Below are 16,949 nucleotides of genomic sequence, written 5' to 3'. Positions count from 1 at the left end.
TGTCAATGACTCAAATGCTTCCTGTATTTTGCAGTCATTTAAAGATTGATTGCCTGGGGAATAGATGGAGCTAAAATCCAATTCAACCAGCCAAAACACACATCCCTGTGCTGTCAGCCAAACATCAGCATGCTTAATCTCACTCATTAGCTCTAAAATTTGCATTCTTATTTGCTCACTACCAAAATAAAAAACAACAAACAAACTAAGTCAAGTTGAAAGTCATAAATGCCAAAAATAAACTATTCGTTTCTCAGAAGCAAGGTGTTGTACTACGCCTTGAACTGTCCATCTAAATTGGTTTCTTTGTTAATTGTCATACAGTAAGATTATACGGGAAACATCAATAGCTTTTTGCTTTTTTAGCTACAATGCATGGTACACAACACAACCATGCAAGCACACATTGTGAACACAAAAGGATGGCTTTTCCAAAGACTTCATGCAGCTCATCAAGGCATTTAGTAGCTGAACAATGTCAACAAAAGATACATTGAGAACTGAGACCTTCTTATTCTTATTATCTGTATTTTGACAATAGAAAAAAAGACTTTACATCCACATGTGTTTGTCTTCGGTGAGACCTTGGGCTGTCAGCTACAGTGGTACAGTAAGCTGACAATGCCATACTTGCAGTTGCATGCAGGCTCCTCCAAAATCTGAAAACACATACTTTTATTCTCAATTGGATTATTAAATTCAAGTCTTTAACCTGTGACCCATTAACTGCTGCTGTCCATGGTTCTGAAACACTCGCCCACAATGATGTGTTTGCCACCTTAGAAGCCTTAAATATGACTAAGAAAGGCACTTCTTCAAAAACAAAGTCATTTCTATAAGGGAGGCTATTGGTAACACAAGTAATATGTTTGATAGTACACCCAAAAACAGCCCCCCAAAATTAAGGTCCTTTAGCACTATTACTCAATCTGAGCTTGGTAAAATTATAACTCAAACCGGCTCCTCAACATGTGTTTTAGATCCAATCCCTACTACATTCCTCAAAAGAGTATATGATAGCTTAGCTCCCTTTTTTCTCAAGGTAATAAATACCTCATTAGAAACAGGTATATTTCCAACTGCTTTTAAAACCGCTGTTGTGAAACCTTTACTTAAAAAGTCAAATCTTGACCATACCAATCTGAGCAACTACAGGCCTATATCAAATCTATCGTTTTTGAGCAAAGTACTTGAAAAAGTTGTTTGTAATCAGTTAAATACCTTCCTCAACGAAAACAGTATCCTTGAAAAATTCCAATCAGGTTTTAGATCAAATCACAGCACAGAAACGGCTCTAGTAAAAATAGTCAATGATCTCAGACTAGCTACCGACTCAAACAAAGTCTCAATCCTTATTCTTCTGGATTTGAGTGCGGCATTTGACACCATTGATCATAGCATCCTAATTCACCGCCTTGCGAAGTGGGTGGGTCTCTCTGATAATGCTCTAAACTGGTTTCAAACCTACATTACTGGCAGAGATTTTTATATCAGTCTAGGAGATCATGTATCTGAAAAACATGACTTGCCTTTTGGTGTGGCCCAGGGGAGCTGCCTTGGTCCCCTGCTATTTTCTCTATATATGCTTCCATTGGGAAACGTCATAAGTCAGCATAATGTAAACTTCCACAGCTACGCAGATGATACCCAATTGTATATTTCTGTGGAGCCAACTAACCCAGATGGCCTTTGCTCCCTCACTGCATGCCTAACCTCCATTAATCAGTGGATGAGCAAAAACTTTTTGAAACTAAATGATGACAAAACAGAGGTACTTCTGGTTGGACCAAAATTTAAGCGAGATATTATTCTTAGTAATCTGGGGAACTTGGCACACCAGGTCAAACCAAAAGTAACAAGTCTCGGTGTCATCTTAGATACAGAGTTAAGTTTTAAGCCCCATATCAGTAAAGTTACTCAGACAGCCTATTTCCACTTGAGAAACATTGCCAAAGTGCGGCCCTTTTTAACTCAACAAGATGCAGAAAAACTAATTCACGCCTTTATCACTAGCAGGTTAGACTACTGCAATGCACTTTTCACTGGTCTTCCCAAAAAACATCTAAAGAAATTGGCACTCATACAGAACTCTGCGGCTAGACTTTTAACTAAGACTAAGAAGAGAGAACACATCACCCCTGTGTTGGCTGAACTGCACTGGCTCCCTATTTCCTATAGAATTGATTTTAAGGTTATGTTAATTACTTACAAAGCTCTGAATGGCATAGCACCTTCATATATCTCTGAGCTTTTAATATCTTATCAACCACAAAGGAAACTTAGATCATCCAATTCTAATCTTTTATTCGTACCCAAAGTGCTCCACAAACAAAGTGGAGAAGCTGCGTTTATCCATTATGCCCCCAAACTATGGAACACCCTGCCTCTGTACATCAAGCAGGCGAGTTCAGTAAATATTTTTAAAAAAGATCTGAAAACATACCTGTACAGGAAAGCTTTTAGTTAACTCATCTTATCCTGTAGACTACATTTTCAGATTATTCTACATCTGCTACTATTGGAGGGCGCAGCCAGCCAGAAGCAGATGGGCTCCCCCTATTAAGTCAGGTTCTGCTCAAGGTTTCTTCCTGGAATATGGGAGTTTTTCCTTGCCACAGTTGCCATATGGCGTGCTTGTGGGGGGTAAGAGGGTTAAGGCTGCCAGTCTTATGACGTCATTTTCTATATTCTTGATATGTTGCTGAGTAGATCATAAACAGCAAAGAAAAGTGATTGATAATGACTGACTGACTATTATTGTGTTACATGCTTCAAATGTAAAGCACTTTGAGCTGCATTCTGTGTATGAAAGGTGCTATACAAATAAAGCTTATTATTATTATTATTATTATTATTATTATTATTATTATTATTATATTATTACTTCCTACTGCATTACAGTAGAGCAGCCTGGTGAGGACATTTAAGTGAAAGCGAGAAGCCTTAATAGGGCACTTTACTGAGGATCCCAAGCACACTTCCCTCCTTTTTTTGCTAATGGATTGAGACACGGAGGTACATTTGTGTCTCTTGCCAAGATTCAGATTCTGTAAACACTCATTTGAGAGGATGTTGACAGCTTCTGTCTGACAAAGACTCACCAAGTAGACAATGAAAAAATATCAGTAGAGCTGGAAGGCATTGCAGGCGTTGGGAAGGGACTTTTTTTTTTTTCTCTGCCTTTCACATGCACATTTGACACAAGGCCCTATGTGATCCTAAGATCTCACTGTGACAAGTCACCTGTTGATCATGTATAAATCATGTTGAATGTGGTAAGAATGATAAACAGGAGTCAAATTAATATTTTGCATGTTATGTATGCACCTACCATGGAAAAGAACTCACAAAAAAGCTCACTATCTCATCTATCAATATCAACCACTGACGAGAGTGACCTAAAAAAGCCACCTAAAAAAATAAGTTTCATTTTTATAAATAAATGATTCCCTAAACAAACTGATGCTGTCTTCGGTCAGGACAAATATGTTCCTCATCCAACAAGTGTACCTTCAAGCCCCACCCCACTTTAAGATATTGTCCCCCTCTGTTGTCATAAAACAGGACTGATATTTAAAAACAGCAATATTAGAGGACTCTACATCCACAAATTATATTTTTGTAGTGCAGTGGGGTATAGTGCAAACATTATTTAGGTAGGCTATTTATCTTTAAAAAAGTATGTCTAAGAGACTTTGTTGGGTAAGGTTAGTCCACAACACAAACGTACACAACCCATTTATTTTTCAATCGCATCTGTTAAATGCTTCTGGCGTCTACCAGACGTGAGCAACCGCGAAAGGGCGTTGACCAGATCTAGCTACTTGATTCATGTGTATGGTAGAAAGATAGAAAAAATTCATTATCAATACATGAATTCGTCTCATTCGAAATGTATATTAAGCGTTTAGCTAACTTTTAGTCTTTTAATGACCAATACAAATACTTTAAATCTGGATAAGACAAAAATAGCTGGTTGGCTAAAGTTTACAAACACGAATGTATATATTTGCAAAAGCAATATTAGTAGGCATATTCTTAAACAATAAGCTTGTGTCTATCTTTCATAAAAACTAACTTTACAAGGTAGCATTCATTCGCAGTAGACAAGACACTCCTGGATTCTCAATACCTACAGATGGATATTTTTCTGACTATACTATACGTTTACAAAGCAGTAGCTTCTAACATTTAAGAGGAAATAATAAATTGTCTTACAATCTGAACCACAATTTTCTAGGATATGTTAAGTTTCCCTGTTCTCAAGATAAAATAGTTCAAATGTTGTATACCAACGTCAAGTTTTCTCAACTGACACAGCAGTTGATTTTAGGTAGATAGATCCAACCCAAGCATCCCAACTGTGGATCACTCACCATGTTCGCCCACAGCAGGTTGCTATAGCCTAAACTGACGAAAAACGATATTCAGTGAACGCAACTTCTTTTTTTCTTCGTGCACTATAAAGCTGGTGAAACTTCAAGCCGACTATAATCTCAGAAAGAAGTTCAATCTCGACGAAGCTACTGGACAAGAGAAACACTGAGGCCAGGAGGAGTCAGTAACCGAGCAGAGGCAAGCTTCGAGCGCAGCTCTCAGCGCTTCCGGTGGTTCATCAGTGTGATGACGCCAGATTCTCAGGGGACATTAGCGGTGGGATTCTGGCTTTCAGGCAGCGGTGGACATGAGTTAAGACCATGGACACTCTCTAACGAAGAGATCAGACATGCCCTGTCTACGAAGGAAATCATTTCCACTTGGTCCACCTGACGGTCCAAGTAGGCTATTCAACACCTTCACTTTAGTGCAACTTCTTAATTCCGATATTATCAGTGGATTTGTGTGCATTTTTCCTATGTTCTTTTTAGGAAACACTGAGCCACCTAAGCTACCTAAACTGTAATGTAAAAAAGCCAAATGTCATCATGGTGCCAGTTTTCCAAAGCACACACTGCTGTAGAACTAAAAGATGACCACCCCACCCCATGATCTGGACAGCTCTGTCTAGGTCAACTTGCTTGTTTGCTTTCAGCGAGCTCTTATGGCACCTGGTGGTTACTGTGTGCATTGACGTCAATGAACACAGGCAGACTGTCTGGACTGAGTGTTCCTGCCAGCAAATGACTGTAAATAATGACCGTCTGACAACGCTTCAAGTGATGCATCTGAAATAAAACAAAATATGTAATACATAAAACTAGTCTGTCCTGTCCCAGATTTATAAGGCATGTTGTTGATGTTGTGATGGTAGTGTGGAGATTTAGCTGTGCTTAGTGGGACAACCAGGCTGACAGACAAAATGCAGTGAGGCAGAGAGGATCTATCTCCAAGGAAACTTTCCCTAAGATCATCCAGATGTCACAAGGTACGGTAGTTGCCTAGCAGCATGAAAGAATCTGTAATACCACACCACCACCAGGTCTTACAGGCATGATTATTCTCTGCATGTGTGTGTGTGTGTGTGTATGTGTGTAAAAGAGACAGAGAGAGAGTATGTAACAGGTTGTGCATGCATGCCTCTGTATTTAGTCACATACTGCACTTAAACATGTCAGTTTGTTATACTCAGGTTATGAGAGGTAGCTGAAGTAAGTGATTTATGGTTATATATACAGTGTGTGTATAATATATATATATATATATATATATATATATATATATATATATATATATATATATATATATATGTGTGTGTGTGTGTGTGTGTGTGTGTGTGTGTGTGTGTGTGATAATGGTGATTTAGCAGGCACTTTTATCCAATGCGACTTACAAATAAAAGCAATACAATAGTTACAAAATGAACAGAGAATAGTTTTAAAATATTGCTAAGACTAGGCTACATTAAGGAAAATAGCAATAACAAACAATAATGCCAAAGCAATATCAATGATCCATAGCCTAGTGAAAATAAACCATACAAACCATAACTCATAAGAACAACTTAATATAATAAGTGTATGTTGAACAGATATGTCTTTAGACCCCTCTTGAAAGACCCAAAACACAGGAACAGAGAGCACTGGGCAACTCATTCCAGCAACAAGGAAGAAAAGAGCCTTGAATTTGACCTGGCATTTATGTCGGGGTCAGAAAAATTAAATCGGTCATCAATTATGACGTCAAAGTTTTTTACTAAGCTACTTTGCTTTACTTACTAGGAAAAGCACTTGTGTAGCATGTTTCAGATACTGTTAAAGGGGTGGATCTTCATCAATATATCCAGTCGACTCAGCTATGGGTTTATTATGGGTCATTTCCCTGTCTGTTGCTTGACAGCTCTGAGTCATCATATTCCCTCTATGAGCTCTTAACACTCCACTGCCACATCACACTGACCGCTGGGCCTAAGTTTCTCGAAACCTTGAATTATTCTCTTGAACCACTGGCTTGATATATTATATACAGTATGTGCAGTTGCTCATATCACGCGACTTGAGTTTGGATGGTTCTCTAAATTACAGACTCTCAGCTGAAGAGTCAGAGCTGCTAGGCAGAGCCAGGGTCAGCCAGTGGGAACACCACTGCACAATAACAAGGAGAGACGGAGAGCACTGAGCAGACAGTGGCAAATGGGTAGTGTTGCACGATGCCGAGGCTGCTAATGATCGTGGGGGCCATTTATCATGTGAGGCTGGAGGATGGTGGTGCTGCTGCTGCTGGTGGGAATGAAGTTTGGTGACTTGAATCCTCTCGCTGATGCAGATGAACTGTATCTACCCTCTTCATCCTCTCGCTGATGCAGATGAACTGTATCTACCCTCTTCATCCTCTCGCTGCTGCAGATGAACTGTATCTATCTGCATTTCATGAGGTAAGCAACGGACACAGCAGCCTAGCTGCACAGTGACTAACGAGTAGCAATCACGCAGTATGAGGCGGTGACAAAGTATTGAATCAATCTTGTGTATTTTTAATGAAATGTTTGGGAGCACTCTGTTGTCCATCATTCTTATAAAATACAACATGTATAATACAAACTTTAGGCCTATAAGGGTGTGGAGAAATATTTTCTCCATTAAAAATGTGACCCAAATCACTGTATGCTATGTTCATTTACACCTCTAATAACCCTTTGTATAGATCTCAGCACCATCCCTTGCTCCAACCAGGCTAAGAGCCTTGGTGTCATACTGGACAATACACTTTCATTTAGTGCACACATAAACAGTATGTCTCAAAGTGCCTTTTTCCATCTAGGAACATTGCACGGCTTCGCCCAGCGTTCACCCAACAGAGTGCAGAAGTCCTTGTACTGTAAATGCGTGTGACATCCCACCTTGACTACTGTAATTCCATCTTGTCCGGAATCCCTAACAAGCTACTCCAGCAGCAAGGATTATTATAGGCTCCAAATCCACTCATGTAACACCTGCTGATGCGACTGCACTGGCTTCCAGTTGCCTACAGAATACATTTCAAAGTCCTACTCCTGGCATACAAGGCCCTACACAATTATACCCCCACCTACCTCACTGACCTCCTAGAAGTCTACACTCCTGCCCGCTCACTGAGATCCTCCTCAGCAGGCCTACTGCATGTCCCTAATGTGAACCTCAGCACCTAGGGAGAGAGGGCTTTCAGCTACATCGCCCCCAAGCTGTGGAATTCACTCCCAGGCTACATCAGACACTGTGACTCAATTATTGACTTTAAAAACAGACTTAAAACATATCTCTTCAAGGTGGCTTATGGACTGACTGACTGACTGATTTTTACTTTTATTTTTTGAGATGACTATAATTTTAACAACCTTTTTGTTTTTGTTCATTTGTGAAGTGACCTTGGGTGACATAAAAGGCACTCTAAATAAAATGTATTATTATTAATTGAAGTGCAAAGTAAGGTTACTTGGAATGTTGGTATTCCTTCTGGCAAGCTACAAAGCTTCCCTGACCCCATGTGCCCCCTTTCTCTCTGTGCCCTCAGGCCATGTCAGCTGACCTGCACTCTGAACACTATAGCTAATTTACCATGAAAAAAAATATGATTACACATCTAGCTTAATGTTCTAACTTGGGCATTGCTTTATTAAGTCATTATGCAAGTTTCCTCTCAGGGCCACATGTTTTCACAGCCTAACACCTCATGTTTCTTAACAGCAAATCTACGTAGTCCAGCATAAAAGGACCTGTGGGCAGCTTGCTACTAAAACCCAAGATACCCAGTGCATTTGGACTAATGCCCCTCATATCTGGCATTTTATCTACACAAAGAGTGACTGTAGGCTACTGGTAAATAGCTTTTGTTTAATTCGGGTTTGTGCATGCTGGAGTAGGCCTATGTGTGTCAAACGCTGCTTATTTTTTTTTAACGGGCATAGGGTAACTATGCGCGATTCATTCGTTCGGGCTGAGCTGCCATAAACTCTTGCCATCAGCAGACCAGACTGAGGAGAAAAAAAAAGATCATGTGGTTGGATTGAGTTCACCCGGCGCGATCTGTGCGCACTGTGCACACGCAACATTGAGTAAGCCAACGGTTTGGCTTGGTAGGCTATAACTAGTTGAAGGTAGACGGTAATGATTTTTGAAATGGAGAATGGTATACTCAACAAACGTGTCGGAGATCAACAGGTGGGTTTTTCTAACTGCTGATGGGAATGGAAGTTCAAGTGTCTTGGAGGAAGAGGACAATCAGTAGTCAGTCATTACTCTGTACATTGTCTTTTTCAGACTGATAATGATGATCGCAAATCACTTTTATCGACGCAAAAAGACGAGGTCGAAGGAGGAACAAGTTCGATGACCTCTGCATCTTTTAATTTCATCAATTCAATTATCGGATCTGGAATTATAGGTGACTGTGATGTTAAGTTTCCTTTCACTCATGTATTCTGTTAAAATTAACAAACATTCGGCTATTGAATTGTTGATGTATTTTGTTGGTTAGCATATAACCTATGTTTGGCATTGTCATATATAAATATTTTATTACTGTTAATTAATATTTTCACTAGTTATTAATAGTTTCAAATATAATCGTGTCCCTGGTGCTGAATCATATGACCTCTGAAAAAAATAATTCCATTCAGACTATGCATCGTTGGTCCACATGGGTTATCCATCTACACAGGGTTGTTTTTAAAACCGCAGCACATGCAAGCAGAAACATGGAGATGTTTGAAGATAGACTCTCCATTTGCAATAGGCATAAAGCTGTGCAGATGCATAAGCTTTTAAACAAAAATGATTCCATAAAACATGGTTTGTTTGCCTTGAATGCAGGATTACCATATTCTCTCAACCAAGCTGGTCTACCACTAGGATTGCTGCTGCTTGTGGGTGTTGCTTTCATCACAGGTATCACAGATTGCAATTGAATTGTATTATTGATTACTTTTACCCTGAGGATATAAGATGCATCAAGAAAAAATATATATCCGCTTGTAAACTTCAAGCAGTCCTGTAAAATGTTGCACCATTTATCTGCCCTCTCATTCCTCATCTGCTTGCTTCACCCTCAGATTACTCGATCATACTGCTGATTAAAGGTGGCAATATCTCAGGGACATGCAGTTACCAGTCTTTAGTGTACAGCACATTTGGATTCGCTGGATATTTGGTGCTGTCTGTGCTGCAGTTTCTATATCCCTTTATAGGTAAGTCCATTACTTTGTGCAGCCCCAACTTATTTTGGTGAATGGAAGAAATCTTACGTTTTAAGATGAATACAAATCCTGACCAATTGCCTTAAGTGGCACAAACATACAGAGGATGGAAAATGTAATTGTAAATGTGCAACAGCAGCTGCAATTTGTAATTATGAAAAACTATTTATTTCCCTCCCCCTAGCAATGATCAGTTATAACATCATTGCAGGAGACACATTGACAAAGGTGTTTCTGAGGATACCTGGAGGTTTGTTTTGTCCTTTTTACTTTCATGCTCAAAATTTGCAATATACTGCATAATGGGTATAATTAATTGTTTACTTAAATTACAGTATAGTCCTCTCATCTATTCATTTATCTAGTTGGCCCAGAAAGCATGCTTGCAGAGCGCCATTTTGTCATCCTGGCATCCACCATTCTCACCACTCTTCCACTGTCTCTTTATCGTGACATAGCCAAGTTGGGAAAGGTACTGATTGTGTCCTCATCAGCATCTGCTGTAGGGTGAAAACAGTCTGCCATCAAATGTGATGCAATCATTTGTCCTGTGTTTGCAGGTATCCTTACTTTCCATGGTGTTGACTCTTGCTATCCTCATCATGGTCATCATCAGAGCAGCTACTCTAGGACCACAGATGTACAATGAACTGTGCTTCCATAAATCTCTGTCTTAAATATATGATCTCTGCCCATATTCACTCCATTCACAGGGCCACATAGTCTACTGCATACTCATAGTCTTTTCCCATGCACTTACTTAAGAATATCTTTCATTCTATTCTATACAGTCATGTTATATCTGTCTTTGTTTCATATAACCTTAGTGTAACCTTACTTCTTTATATGTGCTTCCATAGTCCCCCTGCAGAGGATGCATGGTCATTTGCAAGGTGGAATGCCATCCAGGCAGTTGGTGTCATGTCTTTTGGTGAGGGCTCAACTGGATTTGTCAGGATACTGCGGAACATGTTTTTCATTTCACATTTCAATTGTGTGACATTTCACGTGTGTGTGTGTGTGTGTGTGTGTGTGTGTGTGTGTCTGTGCCCTAGCCTTCATTTGCCATCACAACAGCTTCCTGATTTATGGCTCCCTACGAGAGCCCACTTTGAGCAACTGGTCACGTGTCACACACCTGTCAGTGGGCTCTGCCTTCCTGGTCAGTGCTGCGTTTGCTGTGGCAGGCTATGCCACCTTCACAGGTTACACACAAGGTAAACAGTGATGTCTGTGGATAAAAGGTCCAGATAAAGTGTTAAAATGTGACACAGGTCTGTATTAACACATATATTATATTTGTATATATGTATATAGCAACGTCACATATTACCAACCGTCACGTATGTCCAACCTCTTACGTGTATGTGTCACTTAATATTCATTTCTATACAAACCAAGACGGCATATTCTTAAAGAAACGCAAGCACCCACACCATAAGTGTATCTAAATTAGCTATGTACCAAAAATGACATTTTACCGTGACTCGAAGAGCTGTAAACAGTGTTGTAAGGCTGCGTGTACAAATCCGCTTGGAGCTCGGGCTAACCGTTGATGTGCCGTGAGAAAGGTTGGGAGTATATAACATAATAATGTCTCATTTTACATGACAGGGGACATATTTGAGAACTACTGCAGAAATGATAACCTGGCTACGTTCGGCCGCTTCTGCTATGGCATCAGCATTGTAACAACTTTTCCTCTTGAGTGCTTTGTTACACGAGAGGTACGGTTCTATGGCATTACTGATACAAATGGAAAACATATTTTTGTGTGTTTTTTATTTTGTTTTTTTAGTGATTTTTGTGTTACTGTGTTTATATATATATCTGTGTTTATGTGTGTGTGTGTGTGAGAGAGAGAGAATGTGTATATTACGGTAAAATATTACATACTGTACTTACTATTATGCCTTCCATAGGTGGTGTCAAATGTTTTCTTCAAAGGAGTTCTCTCCAACACTGCCCACGTTGTGGTTACCTTCGTTATAATATCTATGTGTACTGCCATTTCTCTGGGTTTTGACTGCCTTGGTGTTGTTTTGGAGTTAAATGTAAGTTTGACATCTTCTACTTCTGTTAAACTACATTTTCTTACAGTTGGCTCACTGAATAGGCCTACATACACATGCATTCATTTAGTGAAATAACCACTGGGGTTTAACTTCACATTTGGGCTTCCAAGTAAATACAGAGAGTGGTGAGAGAGATCAGTGTGTTGCTGATTCCCCTTACCATTATTGTTACTTTGAATTGTAAGGATTTTAACATAATGTAGATTTCAGTTTTGAGAGATCTGATTTACTCACCTCCTCTCTGTTTGTATCTCTCCCCCTCTACCTACATCCATCCCTTTCCTGTAGGGTGTGTTAAGCGCTACCCCACTCATATTTATCATTCCATCAGCATGTTTCTTGAAGCTGTCATCAGGTCGCTGGTTTCAGGGGGAGAACATCATCCCCTGCATCATCTTGATGGCTGGGGTCTTTGTTATGACCATTGGCCTAATCATGACAATCCTTTACCCTCAGGACTGCTCTCACGGGGCAGAGATGTTTTACTGCAATACTTCCAACATGTCTGTGATTACAACCACTGCACCTTCAACACTGCCAGTGCAGAATACCACTCAGGGCATCTTTGACACGGATTAAACATGACACACATTTTTTGTCATGCCTGTTGCATTTTGTACTACTAATATTGTATACTTCTGTTTGAATAAAATGCTTGGATTGTTCTCTGATTGTTTAAGGGCTAATATACATTTGTGAATGTGGAATATCCCAAATCTGTTTGAAAAAGGTATAGGCAAAACACATACAACATACAACGCCAGTCATTACACTATCTGCCACCGGATGGCGCTGTATTTTCTAATGGTGTACATTTTCTCAGTAGCTACAAAATATGGAAAATTTGCCACAGATTTTAAAAGAACTATTTGTTTTTAACACAGGCTGTTTTTCCGTCATGATACGTGAAAAAGCAAAGCCTTCTGCAATAAGTGACATCAAGATAGGCATACATATTAACACATAGAATTAGATCTCGTAAAATTATAAGGATAAAGGTTTGGAAATTAAGGATAATTAATATGGCTATAGGTTATCATTAACAGATGTTAAGAAGCAATTAACCAACCTTACAGATAGCCTATCACATCAGCTTGCTAACGCTTATTGAATGCAGCTTTTGATAGGCCTACAAGTCCATCAGGCAATTATGAATGTGCTGTGCGTTGTTTGCGGAACTATTAGGTAGGCTACAAGTTTTATGCATAGGCTACTACTCACCCTCTTCATTAGTAGGCTAGGCTATGTTCAAATAGAAGTCGGACTCCATTGTGTGGGGAGTGCCTCCAGGACGGTTTTGTATATTTAACTGCTTACCGTGAAGTGGGAGGGTAGGGGGATTGGCAGTGATTCGTACCATCGTGTCATGACTTGAAAATGTAGTCTGCCGTTGCCTCCTTTTTAAAGAACGAGTTGTGCGGGCGGTCGACTGAAACAGTGAACTGACTGTTATGGGGAGCTAGGCGTTGGAAAAAATGTTCCAGAATTTCAAACCGCGAGAAGAAGTCGGAAATATGTAATGTATAGGCTGAGAGTCACATACAAGCTGTACCTCAGCAAAACGGTATGCCCTCGGTTGTTGGAGAGTTAATGCGTTGTTTTGGTTTCTCACTTTTCTTTCCAAATCAAGACTGATGACAGTAGACAACTGTGGTAAGGACCTAGGGCAGGCGTGGTAAGTGAATGACACATTAAACAGATGTCTTGCTACATACTGCATATGCCTTGTGGAATTTATAAATGTCGCGTTAAAAATCTGTAGCTAGATATTATGACCTCACTGACAACAGTCGTGGATGCCTCCACTCCCAGACAGTCGGAGTGGTGCGAGGAGACATCTTTCCCTCTGTAGTTTCAAATCGATAACAGCAGTATGAACTTTGTTTTGCTTTTTTATATTTTAGTCGGACAGACGTCGTCAACAGAGGTATGGATGACCATAGATGTCAAGGTGCTCCTCATCGTCGACCGCCATGCACAAGGTATTTCATCGATATTTGAGTCAGAGCCTTTACAAACGTTAGCACGTTAGGTCCTTGCTTATAATAGATAGGCTATAAATTGTCTATTATGGCTAAGGAACCAATCATAATGAATGATTCGGAGCACAGAAGCGACACAGTGACACTGTCACTTTCATCCAGTTCTGTCCCGTCTCTCCAGATTTGACAGATGGTTACTTCCCACCAACACTTCATTTATAAGCCATTCAGTCAGCCATTTATCAGAGGTTTTAAAGATGAATATAAATATGAATCACTACAAATTAGATCTAATCTTCTTGGCACCTCTCTAAATGGCAAAGCCCCGCACCTTTCATCATTTTCTTTATGTGAGCATGTTAATTAAGGGCAGGGCTGGAGAGTACACAAGCATTTCAAAAGAAGATTGCAATGTAGTGACACAACAAGAATTCTGGAGAATAGGGTGTAACTAATTCAATTGGAAATGGGAGGATGGGACTAGTTGTTTAAGCTGCATCGTTCAGTGAATATACAGAGGTTTAGTGCTATCTTACAGGTAATGCATCTGCAAATATTTTCCTCCTTGTGCAAAAGTCCTGAACACAGCTGGATGTTGTGTGTAGGATGGAGGTCTGCGGTTGAGTAGCCAATGACGCTGCTCCCTTTGAGCCACATTGTCTAATGGAGTTTTTAAGGGGTAATTAAAGTCATAGTTGTTTCAGACATTGCTCTGACCTCTGAACCCCACTCATTTCCTGCCTCCATAGCAGCACTGAGAAAGAGACATGACCACATGTGGGGGTCATGGGAAATGCAGTTGGGGGGAAAAAACAAACAGAGAGCAACATGCAGAATGCACACTCTCCAGGCTCCCAGTCAGGAAGTGACAGGGCTTGTGAGACTGCGAGATTGCACAAGGGTTTTGATTCGAACTGAACAGTGTCTTTGTCAGCACGCCTTTCCACATTTTACCAAATGCCAAGTCTTAACATGGCAACATCATTACCAATTTGTACAATGATATTCTATTCATTAGTGCCAACAGAGCCTCTCATGCATGGATGAATGTCAAGTCAGAAAAATCAAAGAGCGGCCGTAATTGGGATGTCTTGTTCAGGGCCAGATATTTGGTTATGGAACTCCAATCCCAGGGAAGTTAAGTGATCAGCCTTAAGGTGAAGGGACAGACCCATCCCTGCCTTCATTTTTCCCACTCGGTCTTACTGTCAAATCTGATCTCTGTAAAAGTATTATGGATTCAGAGATGATGGAAACTCCCATTCCGTAGGTGCACAGTCAGTCGCCGGGGTATGATGTCAGCTGACAGGCCTCCAGTAGCTGGAAGCGCTTACTCTTAAAAAGTTTTTGGGAGTGAGTTTTCCACCGGCGGCTTTTGGAGCTATTATAACACGACTACTCAGTGTTTTTTTGGCAGGAGTGAGTTGCTCCTTGCCTTATTGTGATTTTAATTAGAGACGAGATGGAGAATTTGAAAGGCGTTACCAGAGGAGCTCTACCAACAAAAAATAAATAAAAAAAAAATCAGGAAAAAGAAAAATGTCTGCTTTTAACATCAAGCTATTTCATTAGGATTATCAGCGCCGTTGTCGTGGATCTACTATGGCACAGTGCAATGTGACCTTCAAATGGCGAAATGAGAGCGTTGTGTAACTCAGGCCAGTGATTTGGGGTTGTCTGGCACTCAGAAGGAGCAGACAGCCTCAGTCTTGCCTGTGGTGTAATTACCACAGGGGAAATAAAAACATGTCCCTCCATGGGCTGTCGCATCGGACTGGGTAGCACGTGTTTCGTATTTACGTGCGGTTTCGCTCTCACCTCGCATCAGTGGGTGCCATAGCCTCTGAGAAGCTGCATCTCACTTCCTTCATGTCTAGCAACATTTAGAGGAGCAGGCTAGACATATAACAAATGTATAACCACTGACATAGTGACAGTGCATTTTTAAAAACAGGACAGTAAACTTATGGCAGTCTCATTGAGGGCCCACGACTCTGATTCTCGTAATAAAATCTCCTTTATGTCACAACAGCTGCTCCATTGTTTGACTTCACATCTGGCTTTTGCATTCTGGGCTTTGTGAGTATACTGTATATTATATTGAGCGGTATAGCACAGGCTTGAGTTTTGACTCATCCGTGGTGTCAGTCTGAAGAGTTGTACCAAAATTATCATTGTGCGAGAGACACACCCTCTATACCTTTGGCTTATGGCCCAAGATGGCAGGTTTTCCTCAAGGGGGAATGTGGAATCAGTTAAAGGCTTTGGAGTCAACAGCTGTTTCCATTCGTTTTCTCTCACTCTGTCTGTTGAATCCAGTCTCTGGGTCTCTGGGTCTCTTAGTATCTCACCCTGACTTCTCTTTGTCTTCTTTTTTCTGCCTTTCGTTCTCTGTTACTCTTTTCTCATTCTGTCTCCCTGTTAAGACACACACACACACACACACACACACACACCCTCATGTACAGTACACACACCGCAGCTGTGTTTTCGAATCCAGTGATGAGAGCTATGGCTTAAGGAGTACAATCTCCATGCAGAACTCTATGAAGAGAAATCAGCACACAGGCAAAACTAGCAAGCGCTTTCTAACAACTCCACAAACCCTTTTGCTTTTGGTTAATATTTTATAATGTGGGTGGCGTCATCAATTCTAGCACTTTCAGAAGTACTGCCAAAGTAGACTCACCACTTTACAACAGTGTCGTGCAACACGTTGATGGCAAGGACTGTGCAGGGCCATGTCTTTCTTTACCTTAGTGTGTTGTTGTTTTAGTAGCCCATTGTCAGACAGACGTCCTCAGCCTAACCGAGGAGTGATATACTAGTGAGGCACACATTGGATTGCCACCCAGCTATTACCAAACCCACTCCCCACCATAGCAGCAACCTTAAAGTAAAAGGCAGGGAAGGGGCGAGATTCCCTAAATGAGGTCAGAAAGAAAACAACATTTAGTTGGAACAAAAATATCATTGAGACGGAGAACAGACATGTATTTGCGCAGTCCGGTCGTGTCTGGAGAATACAGGGCCTTTTATGTTTTTGTGCTTTATGCCTGAGAGGGCCAAAACAGCCCCAGTGGCAAGCCTCCAGGGCACAGAATAATGGATTGTCTTTGTTGCCCTTTCAGGGCCCAAGCCGATGACCGTAAAGACAAGCGACTGTTGATTGCTCAGGGTTTGTCGAAAAAAACTGAAAGTCCTCTGCCAAGGGTAATTAGTTTGGTTTATCTCTGGGAGCTCCTCTTTGGCTGTCATCCTACTGATAATGACAAGGGGAAGATG

General features: G+C 40.6%; 3 protein-coding genes across 8 annotated transcripts in view; 2 read left to right on the top strand and 1 right to left on the bottom strand.

Moving 5' to 3' along the window:
- scn1laa (sodium channel, voltage-gated, type I-like, alpha) overlaps positions 1–12,961 on the bottom strand; it is a 44,494-nt gene extending 31,533 nt beyond the window's left edge. For 4 of the 6 annotated variants that reach the window (XM_042083179.1, XM_042083154.1, XM_042083185.1 and 1 more), the window contains exons 1-3: positions 12,904–12,961; positions 10,746–10,838; positions 10,446–10,567 (exon numbers count right to left, since the gene is read on the bottom strand). The gene's annotated coding sequence lies outside the window, so the exon portion shown is untranslated. Of the gene's footprint in view, positions 1–4,376; positions 4,767–10,445; positions 10,568–10,745; positions 10,839–11,512; positions 11,719–12,903 lie in introns of those variants that run through there. The other 2 variants (XM_042083171.1, XM_042083163.1) reach the window with 2 other exon arrangements.
- slc38a11 (solute carrier family 38 member 11) lies at positions 8,258–12,827 on the top strand. The gene is made up of 12 exons (XM_042083318.1): positions 8,258–8,573; positions 8,673–8,796; positions 9,225–9,299; positions 9,464–9,598; positions 9,792–9,857; positions 9,973–10,079; positions 10,168–10,247; positions 10,468–10,538; positions 10,663–10,824; positions 11,222–11,334; positions 11,530–11,661; positions 11,971–12,827. The coding sequence occupies exons 1-12, from the start codon at positions 8,520–8,522 to the stop codon at positions 12,259–12,261; spliced, it is 1,410 nt and encodes a 469-aa protein (XP_041939252.1). The 5' UTR covers positions 8,258–8,519; the 3' UTR covers positions 12,262–12,827.
- Positions 12,962–13,095: 134 nt separating the features above from the next.
- cobll1b (cordon-bleu WH2 repeat protein-like 1b) overlaps positions 13,096–16,949 on the top strand; it is a 28,996-nt gene continuing 25,142 nt past the window's right edge. Inside the window, exons 1-2 of the mRNA XM_042083198.1 lie at positions 13,096–13,357; positions 13,587–13,664. Coding sequence (XP_041939132.1) covers positions 13,317–13,357; positions 13,587–13,664 — 119 coding nt within the window. The 5' untranslated portion in view covers positions 13,096–13,316. The remainder of the gene's footprint in view (positions 13,358–13,586; positions 13,665–16,949) is intronic.

Source organism: Alosa sapidissima, chromosome 2 (assembly GCF_018492685.1).
Source record: "Alosa sapidissima isolate fAloSap1 chromosome 2, fAloSap1.pri, whole genome shotgun sequence".
NCBI lineage: Eukaryota > Metazoa > Chordata > Actinopteri > Clupeiformes > Clupeidae > Alosa > Alosa sapidissima.
Note: the sequence above shows the minus strand (reverse complement) of the source record. Positions and strands in the feature narration are given on the sequence as shown.